Here is an 18919-nt window from a genome sequence, read left to right as displayed (position 1 = left end):
AATGGCGCTATCCAAAAGAAGCGCACCACGGGTCATAGACGACAATGGTGAAGGACGCTATGAAGATGTGTGGGGCGGACAGTCGCGCAACTGTTGAGCAACTGACCACCCAGATGAGCCAAGGGGCTACCGAAAGTTTCTCAACGACTGTTCAGCGAACGGAGCTGTCGATGGGCCTCCTCAGCAGGCACCTGGTTCAGGCACCCATGCTGACTGCTGTTTATATGCACGCCAGTTTCGCGACTGGACTTCCACTGAGCCACAACAGGTGGCCTTTTCAGGCGAAACACGTTTTATGCTCCATTGGACAAATGGCCGTTGGAGTGCATGGCCCTGCAACAATTGCCGTGAGGATTCAGGCCGGAGGAGGGAGAATTCTGGGTTTGGGAATCTTTTTGTGGCATTCCCTGGGCGACATCGTCAATCTGGAAGGCATGACGAATCAACACAAGTACACATCTATCCTTGGTGACCATTTCCATTCCTACATGCAGTTTGTTTTTCCTCTGCGCCCTGGCATCTACCAGCAGGACATTGCAATGTGCCACATAGCTCGCAGTGTACGTGCGTGGTTCGAAGAACTTCAGGATGAGTTTACTATACTTTCCTGGTCACCATAAACCCAATCGAGAATCTGTGGTACAGCCTCGATCGGGCCGTTCAGGCCATGGATTCTCGACCGAGAAACTTGGCGCAGCTGGTTACGGCACTGGAGATCGGCTTCACACCCCTTTTGGTATCTTCCAAAACTTCACTGACTCTCTTCCCCCGCGCATGCGCTGCAAAAGACGGTTGTTCAGGCTTTGTACTGGTGGTCACATTAACGTGTCTGGACCGAGTATGAAATTCATTTCACTTAAATGCATTTTTCTTGGTGTGCATTTTTCGCGAATGTAAGTGTATTTTGTCAGTTTCCTGTCATTCATTTCTTCTACGTTTCAGAGATCAGCACTTTATAGTGCCTCGTATAGAGTGACCAATGTGATGAATGGAAATTGGTTGCGCTCTGGACTCAGTAGTCCAAGAGGTGCGATTGCTTATAACGGTCATCAGTCAACCGAAGAACGCAGCGAGAGTACTGCCATCATCTCTGGCGATACGAATAGGATAGGTACAGAGATGTACCGCGTGCTGGTGAAGAGTATAAAACACCATCAAGCCATAATTCGGTGAGCACTTCGCATGCTCTTCAGTGTAGAACGACATCATCACCATAGTAACAGCATCGTCACCGCTACTGTGCGTATTTCTTTTATCTGTGTTCTGTCGTGTGGTAAGTTTTCCCAACCATGGTATTGACACCAACTTCAAGGACGCTGCCACAGTCTCTCACCGAAAGAGTTGAATGTACGAGAGTTGACTGAAAAGTAATGCCTCCACCTTCGTAACTCTTCAACAGTTGGCAGCATTGAGCAGGTTCTGGCTTGTTCCGTAACCTCGATTCTACAGCTCCAGTTGGCGGTAAGCCTTAGCATTGAACGGCTGTGTTGTTACAGTGTAAAGTATGCAACCCCGCGCAGACGGTCGGTCAATGCGATTTAAACAACATGCAGTCATTGAATTCTTGACAGCAGAAGGTGTCATCCCAAAGGAGAGTTATCGGAGAATGAAAGCAGTTTATGGTGCCTGTGTTGATGTGAGTACTGTGCGTCGTTGGGCTAGTAAGTTTAAAGATGTTGAGGCGGGAACATCTGACCTGCATGACAAACAAAGAGTTGGACGGCCTGTGACAGCAACCACCGAGTTTCACAAGCAAAATGTTGACAGATTGATTCAGGACGACCGTCGTATCACTCAGAGAGAAACTGCAAGCACAACCGACATTTCACAAGAACGTGTGGGTCACATTATTGCTTTCTTGGCTATCGGAAAATCTGTGCACGATGGGTACCCCGGATGCTGAGTCCTCAAATGAAAGCGCACAGCATTTGTCAGGAACTCCTCTCGCGTTACGAAAATGAAGGTGACGCCTTTCTCCATTCAATTCTGACAGGAGAAGAAACGTGGGTACACCATTACGAACCGGAGACGAAACTTCAGTCTATGGAATATCGACACAAAGACTCGCCCCAGAAAAAGAAATTCAAGACGCAGCCCTCAGCTGGAAAAATCATGGCCTCAGTGTTCTGATTTCCTTGATCGTGGAACAAAAAAAAAAAAAAAAAAAATCAGAGCGTTACATCACAACGCTTCGAACTCTGAAACGACGGCTTACAAAGGTCCTAAAGGAAAATGGAAATGTTTTCCTGCAGTATGACAATGCCAAACCACACACTTCACGTGCCCCAACAGCAGAACTTCAAAGACTAAATCTCACCACCACACGGCATCCTCCATACAGTCCAGATTTAGCACCGTCTGACTTCCATCTATTCCCGGTAATGAAAGGCGATCTGCGGGGACATCATTACGCTTCTGATGAAGACGTTGAGAGAACTGTGAGACTGTGGTTGCGGAAATAGAGTGTCGACTTCTTCGGTGACGGCTTCAGAAAACTTGTTAATCGTCGGCAGAAATGTATCCGGTTGGCTGATGATTGTGGGAATGTGAATATTGGTAATTAAAGATCACGTTTTAAGGATTATTTCTGTGTTTGATTTATTAAAGTATTCCCATCCAAACCCAATTAACGAAGGTGGAAGCATTACTTTTCATTCGACCCTCGTACAAAGCCGTGCTTACGGCTCAAGGATGTTGCCAGGGGACTGCTAAGGGCGTGCTTCCGTAAGGAAATACTTAGGCCTTGTCGATATCCGGTTGAATCAACGTCAGACTCTGCGACGAAAGCTCTTATTTTGTGCCTGCAGACAGACACTACATTTCCATAAATTTAGATATAATAGTAGCTTTCCCGGTAGAACGCTAAGAGTGACAAGTGTTATGAGAAAGGTTCGCGGTACCGTTAACACCTGAGCCTGCATGGTGATAAGGCCATTTAGAAAACATACGTTCCTGCATTTGCAGAGTACAAAAACCGAGAAAATATAGGGCATCTGAAAATGAGTATATGGGTTTTAAAGCTTTGCAGCATTTATTACACCCAACGTATAATTACAAATAATACTTCAAATGAAAGAACAACTGCAAACGATAAAGGCATGGTTGTAAGCGTCTCCTTAAAAATCTCCACACAGCCGTCACTGTAACTGCTAATATAATTATAAACAATACATCAAAAATGTTCAAATGTGTGTGAAATCTTATGGGACTTAACTGCTAAGGTCATCAGTCCCTAAGCTTACACACTACTTAGCCTAAATTATCCTGAGGACAAGCACACATATCCATGCCCGAAGGAGGACTCGAACCTCCGCCAGGACCAGCCGCACAGTCCATGACTACAGCGCCTTAGACCGCTCGACTAATCCAGCGCGGCAAACAATACATCAAATGAAACAGCTAGTCAGACAGTATGGAACGACCAAGAGTGACTGAAGAACGTGTTGAACGAGTGAGAGTTTTTCACGCATAGCCCCCAAGAAATCGGTTCGGAAGGCTAGTCGTGAATATACCTAGTCCCCTCCAACCACACATCTACGGTGTTCGCACCACAGTGAAAATACGGAAAGCAGTTCTCTTAAAAATTACAATACATATTCAATTTCCACACATCCGGCATCCTAAGATGCTCTTGAATGCTAAATTTAGTTGTTCCTAATGAAATACAACTATTATATTCTGTTCATGGGGGTAAACTTTCCTCAACGCGTAGCCCATGGATAAAATCAAGCTCATAGTGCGTAACATGTCGGAATTTCCAGTGGCGACAACTGACGTACGCTAGTAACACCTTCGAGTTTTCTTCAGAGGGCTGCCTTCTGCTAAAGTGCAAGGTGTTATTGGAACATTTTGTGCTGTATATTAGATGTAGCAATTTTGTGTAGTTGTGCGTTCGAAAAATTATTCATATTTTCGTATCGATGTTTTAATTAATTCACTTCAATCAAAATATTGTGTAGGGAGATAGGTGCCTCAACCTCCTGCTTCGACTGAGGTAGCTCAGTTACTTCGAAATTCTGTTTATAAAAAGTATTTAAAGCCAATTAGTGCAGTGGAGACAAGCTCTGCTATGTGGGGCCAGTTATAAAGTGATTTCACGTATGCTGAGATTAGAACCGCTCACACAACCAGTTCATAATGCAACAAGGGATCGATATTTGCTGGCATTACAAAGATTTATTGGCAGACGCGAGGTTCGACACACCATCTACTATGGGAATATCCAGACATTCCATGAAGTGAACAAAGAGATAATGGAACTGTGGACGGCCGTCCATGCTTGTATGACCTATCACTACCTCGCAAAACAAGGCATAACACTAAATTTTAAAGTTCCGCGTGCGGCTTAGTAGGACGTGTTGGTCAGGGGGTAGCTTCAGTCGGAAGATGTCAGAAAAGAACTCGAACGCTCCACAACGAGAAAAGGCTACATACAGATTGTGCTCGTGAATATTGAAACCGCCCTCAACTCGAGGCCAATCGCTTAAAAGTAAGACAAAGTGCTTTCCCGAGCACACTTTTTGGTGGGGGAGAGACTCACAACTTTGCCAAGACCCAAGCCACCAACTGTAACAGGCTTGAAGAGAGGACTCAGATTCCATTAGAAAACAGCACCAGAATACGTTCCAACTTAGACTGTCCGTTGTTTCAGTACGTTTGCTTACGTTTAGTCACAAGCGTGGCGTCGCTATAAGGTTGCAGCACTGGACAAGCTTTAATATTAGATCTACACACCAGAGTTCAGATATGCATTTGTTATGTAATTCGACAATTTATTCTGTACGCTCTACTGAAATATTACTTCAGCAGCTTGTACACGGACAATAATCTGATAAATTTTAATAATGAATGCAAGTAATCTGAAGGACACAATGCTTAAATGACAACTGGGACCGCGCTCGAAATAGACGTAAAAGGCCTCTTGAATTACAGCAGACAGAGACTTCAAAAGTTTCTGTCCGTGGTCCCGTTCGCGGTTTCGGCACCAGAAAATGTATGGTATCAATTATAAAGTGATTTAACGTCAGTGAACATACGTTATTTAAACAGAAGTTACATCACGGAAATTACATAACGCCTTTCGTTACAAATGCAGAGTTAAATGCTGAGATGCCGTTTAGCTATCTCTCACAGCAGAATTTGCGTAGTACAATGCTATGTACACTTTGCCATGCACTTCATAGTGGTTTGAATAGTATGTACGTAGAAGCAGATGTTTCTAAAACAATACTATTAAAAATTGAATCTCCTTTTCCATTTGAATTTTATTATTTACATTTACGCTTTTGTAAGTTTGTTAAACTTGATTCACATTTTCAAATAGAAGCTGCAACAAAAATCACTAGGGAAAACATCATTTTTAACCGTTACACTTACGAGAAAATGTTTGCTTGAACTGTAACTATCTTATCTTTCGCAGAAATTTTGGGAATGCAGTTAATTGCCCTATTCCACTATCTAATTAATGCACACTAACCGATATACCATTTCAGATGTGTCGAGGAGTTGGAGTCAGTAATGTCACAGTCCGTTTTCGTCCTCCTTTTTCTGAATATGATGAACATCTGTGTACACATTTTCGTTACATCAGTGGTAAGCATAAAATAAATTTTCAATATTTATAATAGTTGTATACGTTTTAAACGAACAACAATTGGTGAGCAGCTTAAATATGAAGTTCTGACATGGGAAGCGACGGAAAGTCACGTATGCATCTGTTAGATAAAAACAGGAAAAGAGATTCTTTCGTATGTTTTTCTCATCTGCTCTTGCAAACAACTTTCTAACGTAATACACGTTGCTGTGAAAGTGAAACTGTCTACGTTACGCGAGGTAACTTCAAAACTAAGTTGCACGTTATCATGGCGGCCCAAGTACCTTTTATGAATGTTGCATTAAACTTTAAACTTTTCAGCATATTCATCAGTCCTCTGTAAACACCGGCTGGAATCTTCTGCCAGCCATTCGATTCTCTGGTTACGGTGCCATTCTAGAACCGCTGTGTGAACGTCTTCATCTTCGGAAAATCTGAGACAGCTGTGAATCAGTTCCTCGATGGCCTGGGTAACGTCGTCTGTGGCAGATGTAGATGGCCTTCTCTCACACCCATCCCCACCTGAGTCTGCGCGGCCTTGGTCAAACTGTTGGCACCATTTCATTACGGGTGGAAGCGACACTGCAAGAATCGTAGTATCATGCGTACTTCAACTTTGAATTACGTTTCGATTTGCACCACCACTACACCCCCACACTGCGATGCACATATTATCAGAAACGCAAAAGAATAGAGCCTGCAGGAAACCCAGAACATGTACACCCCTCTGTCAGTGTATCACTATTATTGCACAATGGTCTTGGTGTGGACGACATGTGTAACTTACTTTTTGAGGTTCCCTCGAATCATTTTCTATCTCTTTTTTCAGGCACCTAAGTTATGGAAATGATGAAATTACAGTTTTAAGCAATGTGCAGTAGCTATACATACAATGAAATGACAAAACTCATGGGACAGCTGTATGCACAAATACAGATGGCAGTAATTTCGCGTAGACAAGATATGAAAGGGCAGTCCATCGGCAGAGCTGTCATTTGTTCTCAGGTGGTTCATGTGAAATGGTGTCCAACTTGATTATGGCAGCAGGACGGGAATTAACAGACTTTGAATGCGGAGTGGTAGTTGGAGCTAGACGCATGGGACATTCGATTTCGGAAATCGTTAGCAAATACAATATTCCGAGATCAACTATGTCAAAAGTGTGACGAGAACGCCATATTTCGAGTATTACCTCACAGCACGGGCAACACAGTGGCCGACGGCCTTCACTTAACGACCGAGAGCAGCGGCATTTGCATGGAGCTGTTAATGTTAACAGACAAGCAACACTGCTTGAAAGAACCGCAGAAATGTGGGACGCACGACGAACGTATCTTTTCGGATAGTGCGGCGAAATTTAGCGTTAATTGGCTACGGCAGCAGACAACCGATACGAGTGCCTTTGCTAACATGACGACATTCGCCTGCAGCGCCTCCCCTGGGCTCGTGATCATGTCGGTAGCACCCCACATGACAGGAATACTGTGGCCCGATTTCAGTTGGCAAGAGCTGATGGGAGAGTTCGGGTGTGCCGCAAACATCAGGCAGCTATAGACCCATTTTGTCAACAAGGCACTGTGCAAGGTGGTGGTGGCTCCATAATGATGTGGGCAGTGTTTACGTGGAACGGACTGGGTCCTCTGGTCCAATTGAACAGGTCATTGACTGGAAACGGTTATGTTCAGCTACTTGGAAACCATTTTCAGCTATTCGTAGACTTCATGATCCGGAAACACGATGGAATTTTTATGGATGGCAATGCGCCATTCATCGGGCTACAATTGTTCGCGATTTGTTTGAAGAACATTGTGGACAATTTGAGTGAATGATTTGGTCACTCAGATCGCCCGACATCAATCCCATTGAACATTTTTGGGACATAATGCTGCACCAGCAACACATTCGCAGTTATGGACGGCCATAGAGGGAGCATGGGTCAGTATTTCTGCAGGGACTTCCAACGACTTGTTGAGTCCATGCCACGTCCAGTTGCTGCAGTACGCCCGGCAAAAGAGGGTCTAACACGAAATTAGGCGGTATCCCGTGACTTTTGTCGCCTCTGTGTATCTATTGCCTCGTAATTTCATGCGTGAAGTACTTCATATTATAATGATTTATTACTGTAAATCTAACACGTTAATTCTGCCTCGGGCATGGATGTTTGTGATGTCCTTAGGTTAGTTAGGTTTAACTAGTTCTAAGTTCTAGGGGACTAATGACCTCAGCAGTTGAGTCCCATAGTGCTCAGAGCCATTTGAACCTAACACGTTAATTGTTATCCAACAGCTGTTACAGAAAGACGTGGAACGCACGACGATGTCGAAGATGTTGTGTACACTCCCAATATATATGTACGAAACGGGGCTGTACTGCATATTCGGCCAGACAATTATTGACCAGGTAAGTGCTCAAGAAAATTTTGATATTACTCCCAAATGAAAAAAGAGGAGCAAAAAGCTGACAGTTATAAAAACATCGGACATTTCTAGAGAGAAGTACATATTGCCAAGAAATTAGTTCATTAGAATGGTAGAATAGTAGGAGTTGCGTAAGTAAGATTTCTGCGGTATAAAAATTTCATACACATTTTGCTCCGTATCCCGCGCGCATCTCACGTACTTCATAATGATTAAAAGTCGACCATGAGTTGCGTAGTATTCTTTTTTAAACTTTTAGTATACCGGTATCGTATCACGGGCCCAACTTAAGTGGCACTCTGTGAGTATCGTTATGCCACATGAAAAGTCTCATACAGGTGTACTATGAACAATAGTACGTACATGTGTCATGGTACATGCCTCATGTCGTTAACAACAAACGCTGACCAACGTGGTGTTCTGTTGACGTTTGTCTATTTGGGTAACATTTGGTTTAATTACAAGATGCATCTACTTCTAACAGAAACATACAACTGTTTGTAGTGCATCTGCTAAACGCTGTTCATGCTCTGACACACAGATTTTTCGTGTCCGGCTATGATTTGTTAGTGTGAAAAATGCCGAGCTACATCGCAGTACGGAATACCCTTCCAACTTGGTAAGTAAATTGCTAGGTCGGAAGAAAATAAGGACGTACAAGAGGCAATAGGACTGTGTCTTGCAAAGCACTGTGGTTTTGTCATTTACGTAAAAACGACGATGAGATACTTAGCAGTATTTTAGAACAGTAGAGAAGCATTTTTTCCTGCATACAATGTCTGTCATGTTTGAGGCACTCAAAGTTTACCGTCAGAAATCGGTTTTCTTTTAACAGAATTGGCCAAAGCGACTATTTTTTCTTATTACATAGAAAAACATGTACTACATTGTTCTTAAGAAAGTTTTGGGAGATTGTTCTTAGGAAAAACAACGATTGGTGGTCCACATGCCTACAGAGCAGATTGCTCCATGCCACCGGCTGCTACTGTCACCAAGGAGTAAAAAATGATCCGATGATGATCTTTAAAAAGACCGAAACGGGTCACCAAACTAAATATACAACATACATGCGATCAAGACTGTTCTATTTAATTAATTTTAACATTGTCTTTAATCCTAACTTACCTGCTTTCCGCACCAAAACTAACAATTTTTCTGTTACATTAAATTAAGTTGTGATCTTCAAACTCTTCCATATACTTCTGACACCTTCATCGTCGTCGAAAACTAAATCTGTTTATATCCTACTGAATATGAAGCCAGTTCTGTACATAAATTACCATTAAGAATTTGGGCGTTTTACTTCCGCGCATTTATGCATTTCCAATCCCTCTAAAGCGCACACAAATACGATACTTTTCGTACTTCTTTACCCAAATGTATCAAAAATGTGTGACGAAAACAGGACGCAGTCAGGTCTATCAAACCATTTGAATTTAATACACGTCCCGTCCACGCAGAGAAAGTCAGAGTTTCCGAGCCAAATGGCCGGAACTTGTGCCTCGGGAAAATCAGCTCTGTAGCCAACACTAGTCTAGAAGCTGTAGTGGACTGTCGTTTCCTCTCGTCCCCAGGCGTTTCTAATATAACCTAGGCTCAAAGATGCAGTGAGTTATTTTTAATTTTCTGGGACTAACTCAGTGCTTCATTTATTGATACTAACATAGTATTTCGTTTAAGAGAATGTGGGGAATAGGCCGGGTGATCAAAAAGTCAGTGTAAATTTGAATATTGAATAAATCACGGAATAATGTAGATAGAGAGGTACAAATTGACACACATGCTTGTAATGACATAGGGTTTTATTAGAACCAAAAAATACAAACATTCAAGAAATTTCCGACAGATGGCGCTTCATCTGATAAGAAAAGCAATAATTAGCATAACAAAGTAAGACAAAGCAAAGATGATGTTCTTTACAGGAAATGCTCAATATGTCCACCATCATTCCTCAACAATAGCTGTAGTCGAGGAATAATGTTGTGAACACCACTGTAAAACATGACCAGAGTTATGGTGAGGCATTGGCGTCGGATGTTGTCTTTCAGCATCCCTAGAGATGTCAGTCGATCACGATACACTTGCGTCTTCAGGTAACTCCAAAGCCAATAATCGCACGGACTGAGGTCTGGGGACCTGGGAGGCCAAGCATGATGAAAGTGGCGGCTGAGCACACGATATCACCAAACGTCGCGCACAAGAGATCTTTCACGCGTCTAGCAATATGGGGTGTTCTTTTTTTTGTTCTAATAAAACACCATGTTATTCCAAGTATGTGTGTCAATTTTTTACCTCTCTATCTACATTATTCCGTGGTTTAATAAGTTTTCAAATTTATACTGACTTTTTGATCACCCGGTATATACGAGATACCTCTAGAAAGTAAGTTTGGCTTGCAGAGATATATGTTGTGTATGCTGTACAGCGCTTGTTTAGAATGGCGAAGTTGGTTGAAAACCTGCCGCTTATGAGATTAGATCTGTAATTCGTTTTCTGAACGCGAAGAACATACAGCATTCTACATTCAGCGACATATTTGCAAGATTTAGGGAGAAAATGCAGTGGTTCAGTGATAGAGAAGTGGTCCCGACAATTCAATGAAGGGCGTAGTCAAACGCACTATAACCAACGAAGTTGCCGTCATGTTTCGTTAATACAGAATTGGTTCGTTCAGTTGAAGAACTCGTAAAGTAAAACATGACCTTCGTATGAACTTTCTGCAAATTTCAAGATAATTTCTTCATGAATCTATTTCTGAAAACTGAATTTTAGAAAAATGTGTTCTAGTTGACTACCATAACTCTTATTATAGCTACACAAAAAACAGAGTCAGGGCACTGTACTTGATTTTTTCGCACATTAGAACAAAGATGATGATGATTTTCTAAGCAAGACTGTGATCGGGGACGTGTCTTTTGTCGCTTCGAAACCCCTCCATCCTATCGACAATCAATGGAAAAGAGACACCTTGCGCCCAAGTACACGCTGACGCCAAGCGGATCTTGACATCTCGAAGAGCCATCTGTGTAGTCTTTTGGGATAGATACGACATTCTACTGGTACTATTTTTCCGCGAGGTGAAACAGTCAGTGCAACTGTTTACCGTGAAACGCTTATGAAACTGCGTCGCGCAATACAGATTAAGCGCCACGTAAAACTCAATTAATTCGTGACAATGCCCGACACCACACTGCGAACAAGATGCGACAACCGTTACAGGACTTCGTCTAGAGTCTGTTTGCCTACTCTCCATGCAGCGACTTTTGCACCTGAAAGTGTTCCATGGTGGTCAAAAATTCAACAACGACGACGAACTCAAACAACGTGTTATCACGTGGTTGATAACAAAGGGGGCAACGTTCTATGGGGAACGCGTACTTGACAGGTATCTGTGAAATGGTGAGAACTATGTATAAGATATGTTTAAGATTTGCAGTTTACTTCGTAGATAGTTCTTCTGCATTTCTACTCGTTTTGTATTTATTTGCCAAACGATACTCACTTTCTCGGCGCACCTTCTATATGGGCTGCGTTGACGATATCTTCAAAAACACACACCGTGAATCATTGGTTTTTGCGTCTCTTGCCACCCTTGGCCTACGTTGTCTACTATAATGTTTGTGTGGTGACAGCTGTTGAGGTTATGGAGAAATGACTGCAGTCGCCTCATCACTCCATTCTATTTGCATGAATGTATTTTTCAAGGGAATTAATTTCAGATCGGTCTATAGCGTTCTCGAGCTTTTAAGAATATTCTCGAATGTTAACGATAGTTCTAGAATATTCTCGAATGTTCTATAACCGAAAGGGCACATATCGCATTGAGCCGCACTCGGACAAAATCGTCATAACCGATGAGGTGTGCAGATGAACAATTCGTCGAAAAAGTGTATCCGTCTATAGAGAGCAACGATATCAACAGAGGCTGGTTCTGTGAGCGAATACTTCTAACAAAAAAACATAGTTCAACAAACAAATCAGCGTATATGATATCGAGCGAAGAAAAATATTTAAATCCGTTGATGCAATGATCAACTAAGACGACATCGTAAACTTCCCAGCAAAATTCTTAAAATCGCTCAATGTTCCCCGTATACCCTCGCATAAAATCTCATAGACTACATCATAGAAGCAGAAATATGTGTCGGAAACGAAAAAGCAAGTCAGTATCCATTCCACGAATTCCACTCATCTTATAACTTACAAATCAGCTTTAAAAACTTCAGTTTCTGGTAGATAAGCGTGCAGCACAACTGTCACAGAATCAGAAGACCAAACATTCCAAGTTGAGGAGTGAAGTTGAAAGAATCGTGTTTCTCGTACGGACAAGTCTACGTAGCACGTCCGCTTGTTGGACACCACGAAACTTATTCTTCTTTGCACCCAATAGCAAACCACTAAATTTATTTTATTACACGTTTCTTCGAACAAGTTAGATGCGGTATAAATGAGATGATTATTAGCATCTTTTCCAAAAATGGTTCAAATGGCTCTGAGCACTATGGGACTTAACATCTATGGTCATCAGTCCCCTAGAACTTAGAACTACTTAAACCTAACTAACCTAAGGACAGCACACAACACCCAGCCATCACGAGGCAGAGAAAATCCCTGACCCCGCCGGGAATCGAACCCGGGAACCCGGGCGTGGGAAGCGAGAACGCTACCGCACGACCACGAGATGCGGGCCATCTTTTCCAGTTCAGGAAACATATGAAAAATAAAAACCTTGCGAAGAGGGTCTGTTGCAGTAGTCGTCATATAAACAACAGCTGCATCACAGGGTCTGAGCATTGATCGAGGACAACATGCAAGCGGTTCTCCGCAAGGCATGTCGATCCCTTTATTCCAACACGGAAGAAGCTGTTAGCCGGCACGTGATCCTACATGGCGCTAGGAGGCGTGTTGCTGATTTGTAGAGCCGCTCGCGGTGTAACTGTTGTGATCGCATGTATCGATATTCGGATCGCTAGCTGCAACATAATACAGGCTGTTTATAAATGAATATCGGGGTTTTAACGCTTTATAATATTTATTACATTAAACTTACAGTTATAAATGATATGTCAAATGAAAGAGCAACGCAAACAGTTGTACCAAGAACCTTATAAATGTTCAATGTGAGCACCATTTGTCACACGGCACACATCAAGTCTATAGCCGAGTTCTTCCCAAACGTTGAAAAGTGTGTCTTCAATCCGGTTTCTTAACTCAGGGAGGTCTGCTGGTATCGGAGGCCGTGTGACAAATGGTGCTCACATTGAACGTTTATAAGTTTCTTGGTGAATTAATATAATAAATATTATAAAGAGTTAAAACCCCGATATTCATTTATAAACACCCTACATACATCGGAACACTGTCTGTTTTGCATTTTACCTGTGTATTCTGCAATATCCCAATTATGCATGTTACTGCTCACATTCTTCCACCCGGCAGTACTTGATACAGAAATTAGTATTCTATAGATTCATCATATGTTTCTTTTTCATTTTTTTTATGCTTTCGGGCACATTTTTAGCCGTCACGTGCCCTTTAGACGCCATTTTGCACCCACTAGTTCGAACTTTCATAATACAGTTTTCGGCGTTTATTCCTAAACACAGACTATATATTGTACCAACATTTGTATAAATTACATGGCGCTTACACTTCTGATCATATTTTCTCGCATCCCGTCCGCTATGCGAACTGCCGTTGCCTTCCTCTGAGGTGATGAACGTGGCGTGATACGTATCAACCTACGCCGTCTGGGTTACTGCAATCATGACACGTTAACTGTAGCGTCCTGTTTTGTAACGTTAGAGTATGGAAATGCCGGGAAAAGAAACCAGTCCTGCCGGAAAGCAGAAACGAGTCCGCAGAGTTTAGCGTTGCCATCCGCTGAACTACTCCATTCTCACTGAAAATGTATCTTGAGGAATACAAACTTAGTAGACTAACGATGGGTCAGGAAGCGTGTAATGCGACGTCGTGTTACTAATGGCCTATTTCTCCGAAACGTTTTTTTTTTTTAAAGATTGATTTACAGGACCGATCACTGTTTCTTATGAAATAATCGGTTTCAGCCGACATTTGCCAACTTCAGGTCTAGAAAGATAAAAAAAATTAAAAACAAGTAGTCATTTCAATTTAATATACTCAAAGGCAATGTTTACTCGCACCTCAGTAGACCGATTATTTCTAAATTTTGTCGAGAATCTACACTTTAAGACCAAAAACAACCCTCGTACTTTGAAGAAATTTTTCGAATAGCACGGGAATAGGGAAATGCGATGTACATACACAGAAAAACAAATCTTTACAGTTTCAGTAAGACTGCATGATTTATTCTAAAGAGCTGCACAAATTGAGCGAGTCAATAACGCGTTGGTACACCTGTGGCCCTTATACAAGCACTTATTTGCAAAGCCCTGTGACAATATGTCAAATAATATAGCAACACAAAATCTGTGAAACTAACTTTGTACGTCCACCTGAAATGGTAGGAGCGCACTCAGCTGATTCAGACCGAAAAAGTGGTTCAGAAAGAATGTTGATAAGCAGTGGCGACAGTATCTCCCAAACTGCTGCACTAGCTCGTTGGTTTCCACAGCCGTAACATCGTCTCAACTCGCAAGTATGCGACTTTTAGCTCCGGACTCTAACAAGGGAACCTCCCCATCGCACCCCCCTCAGATTTAGTTATAAGTTGGCACAGTGGATAGTCCTTGAAAAACTGAACACAGATCAATAGAGAAAACAGGAAGAAGTTGTGTGGAACTATGAAAAAATAAGCAAAATATACAAACTGAGTAGTCCATGTGTACGATAGGCAACATCAAGGACAAGCTGAACTCAGGAGCGCCGTGGTCCCGTGGTTAGCGTGAGCAGCTGCGGAACGAGAGGTCCTTGGTTCAAGTCTTGCCTAGTGTGAAAAGTTCAATTTTTTTTTATTTTCAGACGATTATTATCCGTCCATCCGTCCGTCCAATGCGAGGTAACTGCGCCGTAGTATGGGGACGCTGCACCTAAACAAACATCGAAACATCCACAAGAAAACCTAAATCGGGCAAGGTAGAAGAATCTTTTTACCCATTCGCCAAGTCTACAAGTTAGGTGGGTCGACAACATACTCCTGTCATGTGACGCACATGCCGTCACCAGTGTCATATAGAATATATCAGACGTGTTTTCTGTGGAGGAATCGGTTGACCTATGACCTTGCGATCAAATGTTTTCGGTTCCCATTGGAGGGGCACGTCTTTTCGTCTACTAATCGCACGGTTTTGCGGTGCAGTCGCAAAACACAGACACTAAACTTATTACAGTGAACAGAGACGTAAATGAACGAACGGACAGATCATAACTTTGCGAAAACAAAGAAAGTAAACTTTTCACTCAAGGAATGACTTGAAGCAAGGACTTCTCGTTCCGAAGCTGCTTACGCTAACCACGGGACCACGGCGCTCCTGAGCTCACATTATCCTAGATGTTGCCTACCTTTCGCATGGACTACTCAGTTAGTATATTTTGCTTATTTTTTCATAGTTCCACACAACTTCTTCCTGTTTTCTCGATTGATCTGTGTTCAGTTTTTCAAGGCCTATCCACTGTGCCAACTTATAACTAAATCTGAGGGGGGTGCGATGGGGAGGTTCCCTTGTAAGTAAAACCGAGGCAGTTCCCTCTATGTATGATTGTGGCCCTGTTAAGTCTGCCTTGCACTTCGTAGACAACTTTCTCGATACAGGGTTGCAACTGCATCTTGTTGCAGGCTACCAATGAAGGGCGCTGAAATTTTCATAGTGAACCATTATTTATATTAGTGATGCACATGACAACAGTAATAATAAGCTTGTAGAGAAATTTACTGTACGTTCGTAATACCTCAGGCAAATTAGGGAAAATGGTGGAAATAACTGATAAAGTTTTGAAGCTTTGAGAGAACACTCATAGGGCACGTAGTAGTAGTAAGAAAGGAGAAGTTCCCCGTTCTAACGACCAAGCATCCCCCTTCGCCACCTTTTAATTCGATTACTGCTTAATTAGATTTCTGTGCTTTTTTTAGTTTTTACAGAAAACCGTTCATTTTTCGAAGACACCTGTACTGACAAAAATATTCCTAGTAAAATTCTGTCCAAAGCAGGTCACAAGAACGTTTTGAAGAAGACAGGTTTTCGAGACTTTCTACGTGACAAATTAAAAATCCATTAGCCTATCAGTCTGGCATAGTTTTCAGTATCGATTTTAATTCAATTAAATCTTTCGTCTGTTTCTCCACAGGTACTTACATTTGAAGATATAGAAACTTAAATTCAGGATATAAAAGTTAGTACTGAAGCCTCAAGGTAAAAAGAGAGAGAGAGAGAAATTCCTTTCAAAACTGACATTGATTCATAACAATTCTGCTATACCCTTTTTGTTCAGTATTATCCCCCTTAAAACTTATATTGCAATCAAAATCAGTTGCCATGAGAATTAAGATTTGTTGTAGAATCAATTAATCATATTCATAATACATTTACAATCATCGTATGTACAGCACGTACACAACTAAAATACTACAAAATATTTTGAGTACATAAGCTATTGCGTATAATTACAGACAGAAAACCAGCCCGCAATCCTATCCAATCACTGTGAGCCACGTTAGTGCAGCGTCGTCGTTGACAGCTTTTATACATGGGTATGCAGGGCAAACCAGTCTTCACACACTTGCATTTTCTTCCGGAACCTTGAGTGCAGCAAATAAAATCAGTATTAACATTTTGTCTGGAGCTGGTGGTCGTTTCATGTGAAATCGATAGAGGGATTATCATAGCAATCTTGACGATAACGGACTTCCGCAGCCAATGAACTCAAAACACTGTTGATTAAGGCAACCTTTCTACTAAAATCATCATCGCATTTCTCTGCTTTCTCAAGCAGTATTGTTACATAGTTAAAGACGAACTTCAAACGTTTCACGACGATTTTGGAGTGGTTTTTCTTTCAGCTTGCAAGTCAATTTTTCAGCACATATGAAACGGATTTTTTTGAAACTGAATGGATATAACGAATACAACGCTGAACTTCTACCATAAAATCATTTGGAAAGCTTTCTGGTTAATTAGTTTCTTTACATTACGTTGATTAATATATTTACGTCGACATACCTTACGCACTTCAATCATTCCAACGTTTTGTAGAACAGTATGAGCCTCATCCCTCGACGTTTCCGAGCGGTTCTAGGCGCTGTAATTCGAAACCGCGCTGCTGCTACGGTCGCAGGTTCGAATTCTGCCTCTGGCATGGATGTGTGTGATGTCCTTAGGTTAGTTAGGTTTAAGTAGTTCTAAGTCTAGGGGACTGATGACCTCAGATATAAAGTCCTACAGTGCTCAGAGCCATTTGAACCTCATCCCTCAGTTCCATGCTGATACATATTAAAGTTGTCAACAATGTCGCCAGTATTGATACCTCACCTTCCGAAATAGATTTACCGCCAACATAACAGGTGTTAGGTGCCAGCATTATTCTTCTCTAAGTCCTCAGTAACAAGAAATACAAGTGAACCGTGCGCACGGTCTCCCAACGTAACCTCAACTAAACTGGACTTGCGTAGGGAAAAACGGCAGCGACATTGGTAGGGGAACGATGAGTGAATCGGAAGGGGAACGTGACGTTTTGGACTCGCATTCGGGAGGACGACGGTTCAAACCCGCGTCCGGCCATCCTGATTTAGGTTTTCCGTGATTTCCCTAAATCGCTTCAGGCAAACGCCGGGACGGTTCCTCCGCCATCCTTCCCTAATCCGATGGGACCGATGACCTCGCTATATGATCCCTTCCTCCAAATCAGCAAACTAACCAACGTGACGTTTTCATTGGTGGACATCTAATCCCGATTTAAACAATACTGAACACACATGAGATTTTATCAACCTGAAAACATACGAAATATTTCCTTATACTTAATTACTCTTTTCTTATAGATAACTGACTAAGCAACAAAAGTTGTAAGAATTATGCATTAAAAGGATCCTAATTTAACTCTTACATCTGTTAACCTATTCGTCTGACTCGAAGCAAAAGATCGTCTTTGTATAGAGTTTTACGAGGAAAGGTTTACGTAATTACAGATCTCTTTTAAATATGATGCATTTTGTGCAGAAATTTAAAATTTGGAAGAAACTTACTTTTCGTGAAGAGGCGGAACTTTTCTGCTTGTTACTACTACACCGCATTTTAGTGTTTTCCACGCGTTTCAGAACTTTGTAAATTATTTCCCCATTTGCTGTTCGTTTTACTAATTTTCCTGGGGTGTAAATTGTTGCAGGGTGAGCAGCTGACTGCGTCGGCCTTTAGTGGGGACTGGCCTGCAGGCGACGCGCGCATGCGCAAAGCACTCCTCGTGCTGATGCTTCGCTCGTCCAGGCCACTGAAGCTCACCGTGGGCAAGCTGTACGTGCTCTCCAGGCACACGTTTCTCCAGGTATGCTGGCTGAGTTACAGCCGCCATAAACACAGTACGCAGTGACTCACAAGAGCATCCCGTAGCAACGTAATGGCTTTGGAACGAGAACGATATAGACGATCAGATCTGGATACTGCTATGATCTGAGCTGCAGATGGAAGGGAGGGAGGGATGGTGTGGGGTTTTTGCGAAGGGTGTGAGGGGTGGAGGAAACGAAGGAAAATGTTTTACAAAATAAAATTCAGAACTACTATCACCAACTATTAAGACAAGCCTCGGCAGCCAAATGGTCACCGTCTGTGCTTTCGATGCAGAAAGTCTCGGATTCGATTATCGATACATCCTCAGTCTTTTATGACATAGAGAGGACTGTAAGTTGTCCACTCAGCCACGTGAGGTCAAATGAGGAGGTGTTCGAATAAAGAAACATCGGCATTATTATAATTCATTTACTGGCAACAGCGTCTGGAGG

General features: G+C 42.2%; 1 protein-coding gene across 1 annotated transcript in view; it reads left to right on the top strand.

Annotated features, from left to right (window-relative positions):
- Window positions 1-18919, top strand: part of LOC124739511 (odorant receptor Or2-like) — a 44824-nt gene that overhangs the window by 10282 nt on the left and 15623 nt on the right. Inside the window, exon 2 of the mRNA XM_047248616.1 lies at window positions 18310-18465. Coding sequence (XP_047104572.1) covers window positions 18310-18465 — 156 coding nt within the window. The remainder of the gene's footprint in view (window positions 1-18309; window positions 18466-18919) is intronic.

Source organism: Schistocerca piceifrons, chromosome 1 (genome assembly GCF_021461385.2).
Source record: "Schistocerca piceifrons isolate TAMUIC-IGC-003096 chromosome 1, iqSchPice1.1, whole genome shotgun sequence".
Classification (NCBI taxonomy): domain Eukaryota; kingdom Metazoa; phylum Arthropoda; class Insecta; order Orthoptera; family Acrididae; genus Schistocerca; species Schistocerca piceifrons.
Note: the sequence above shows the minus strand (reverse complement) of the source record. Positions and strands in the feature narration are given on the sequence as shown.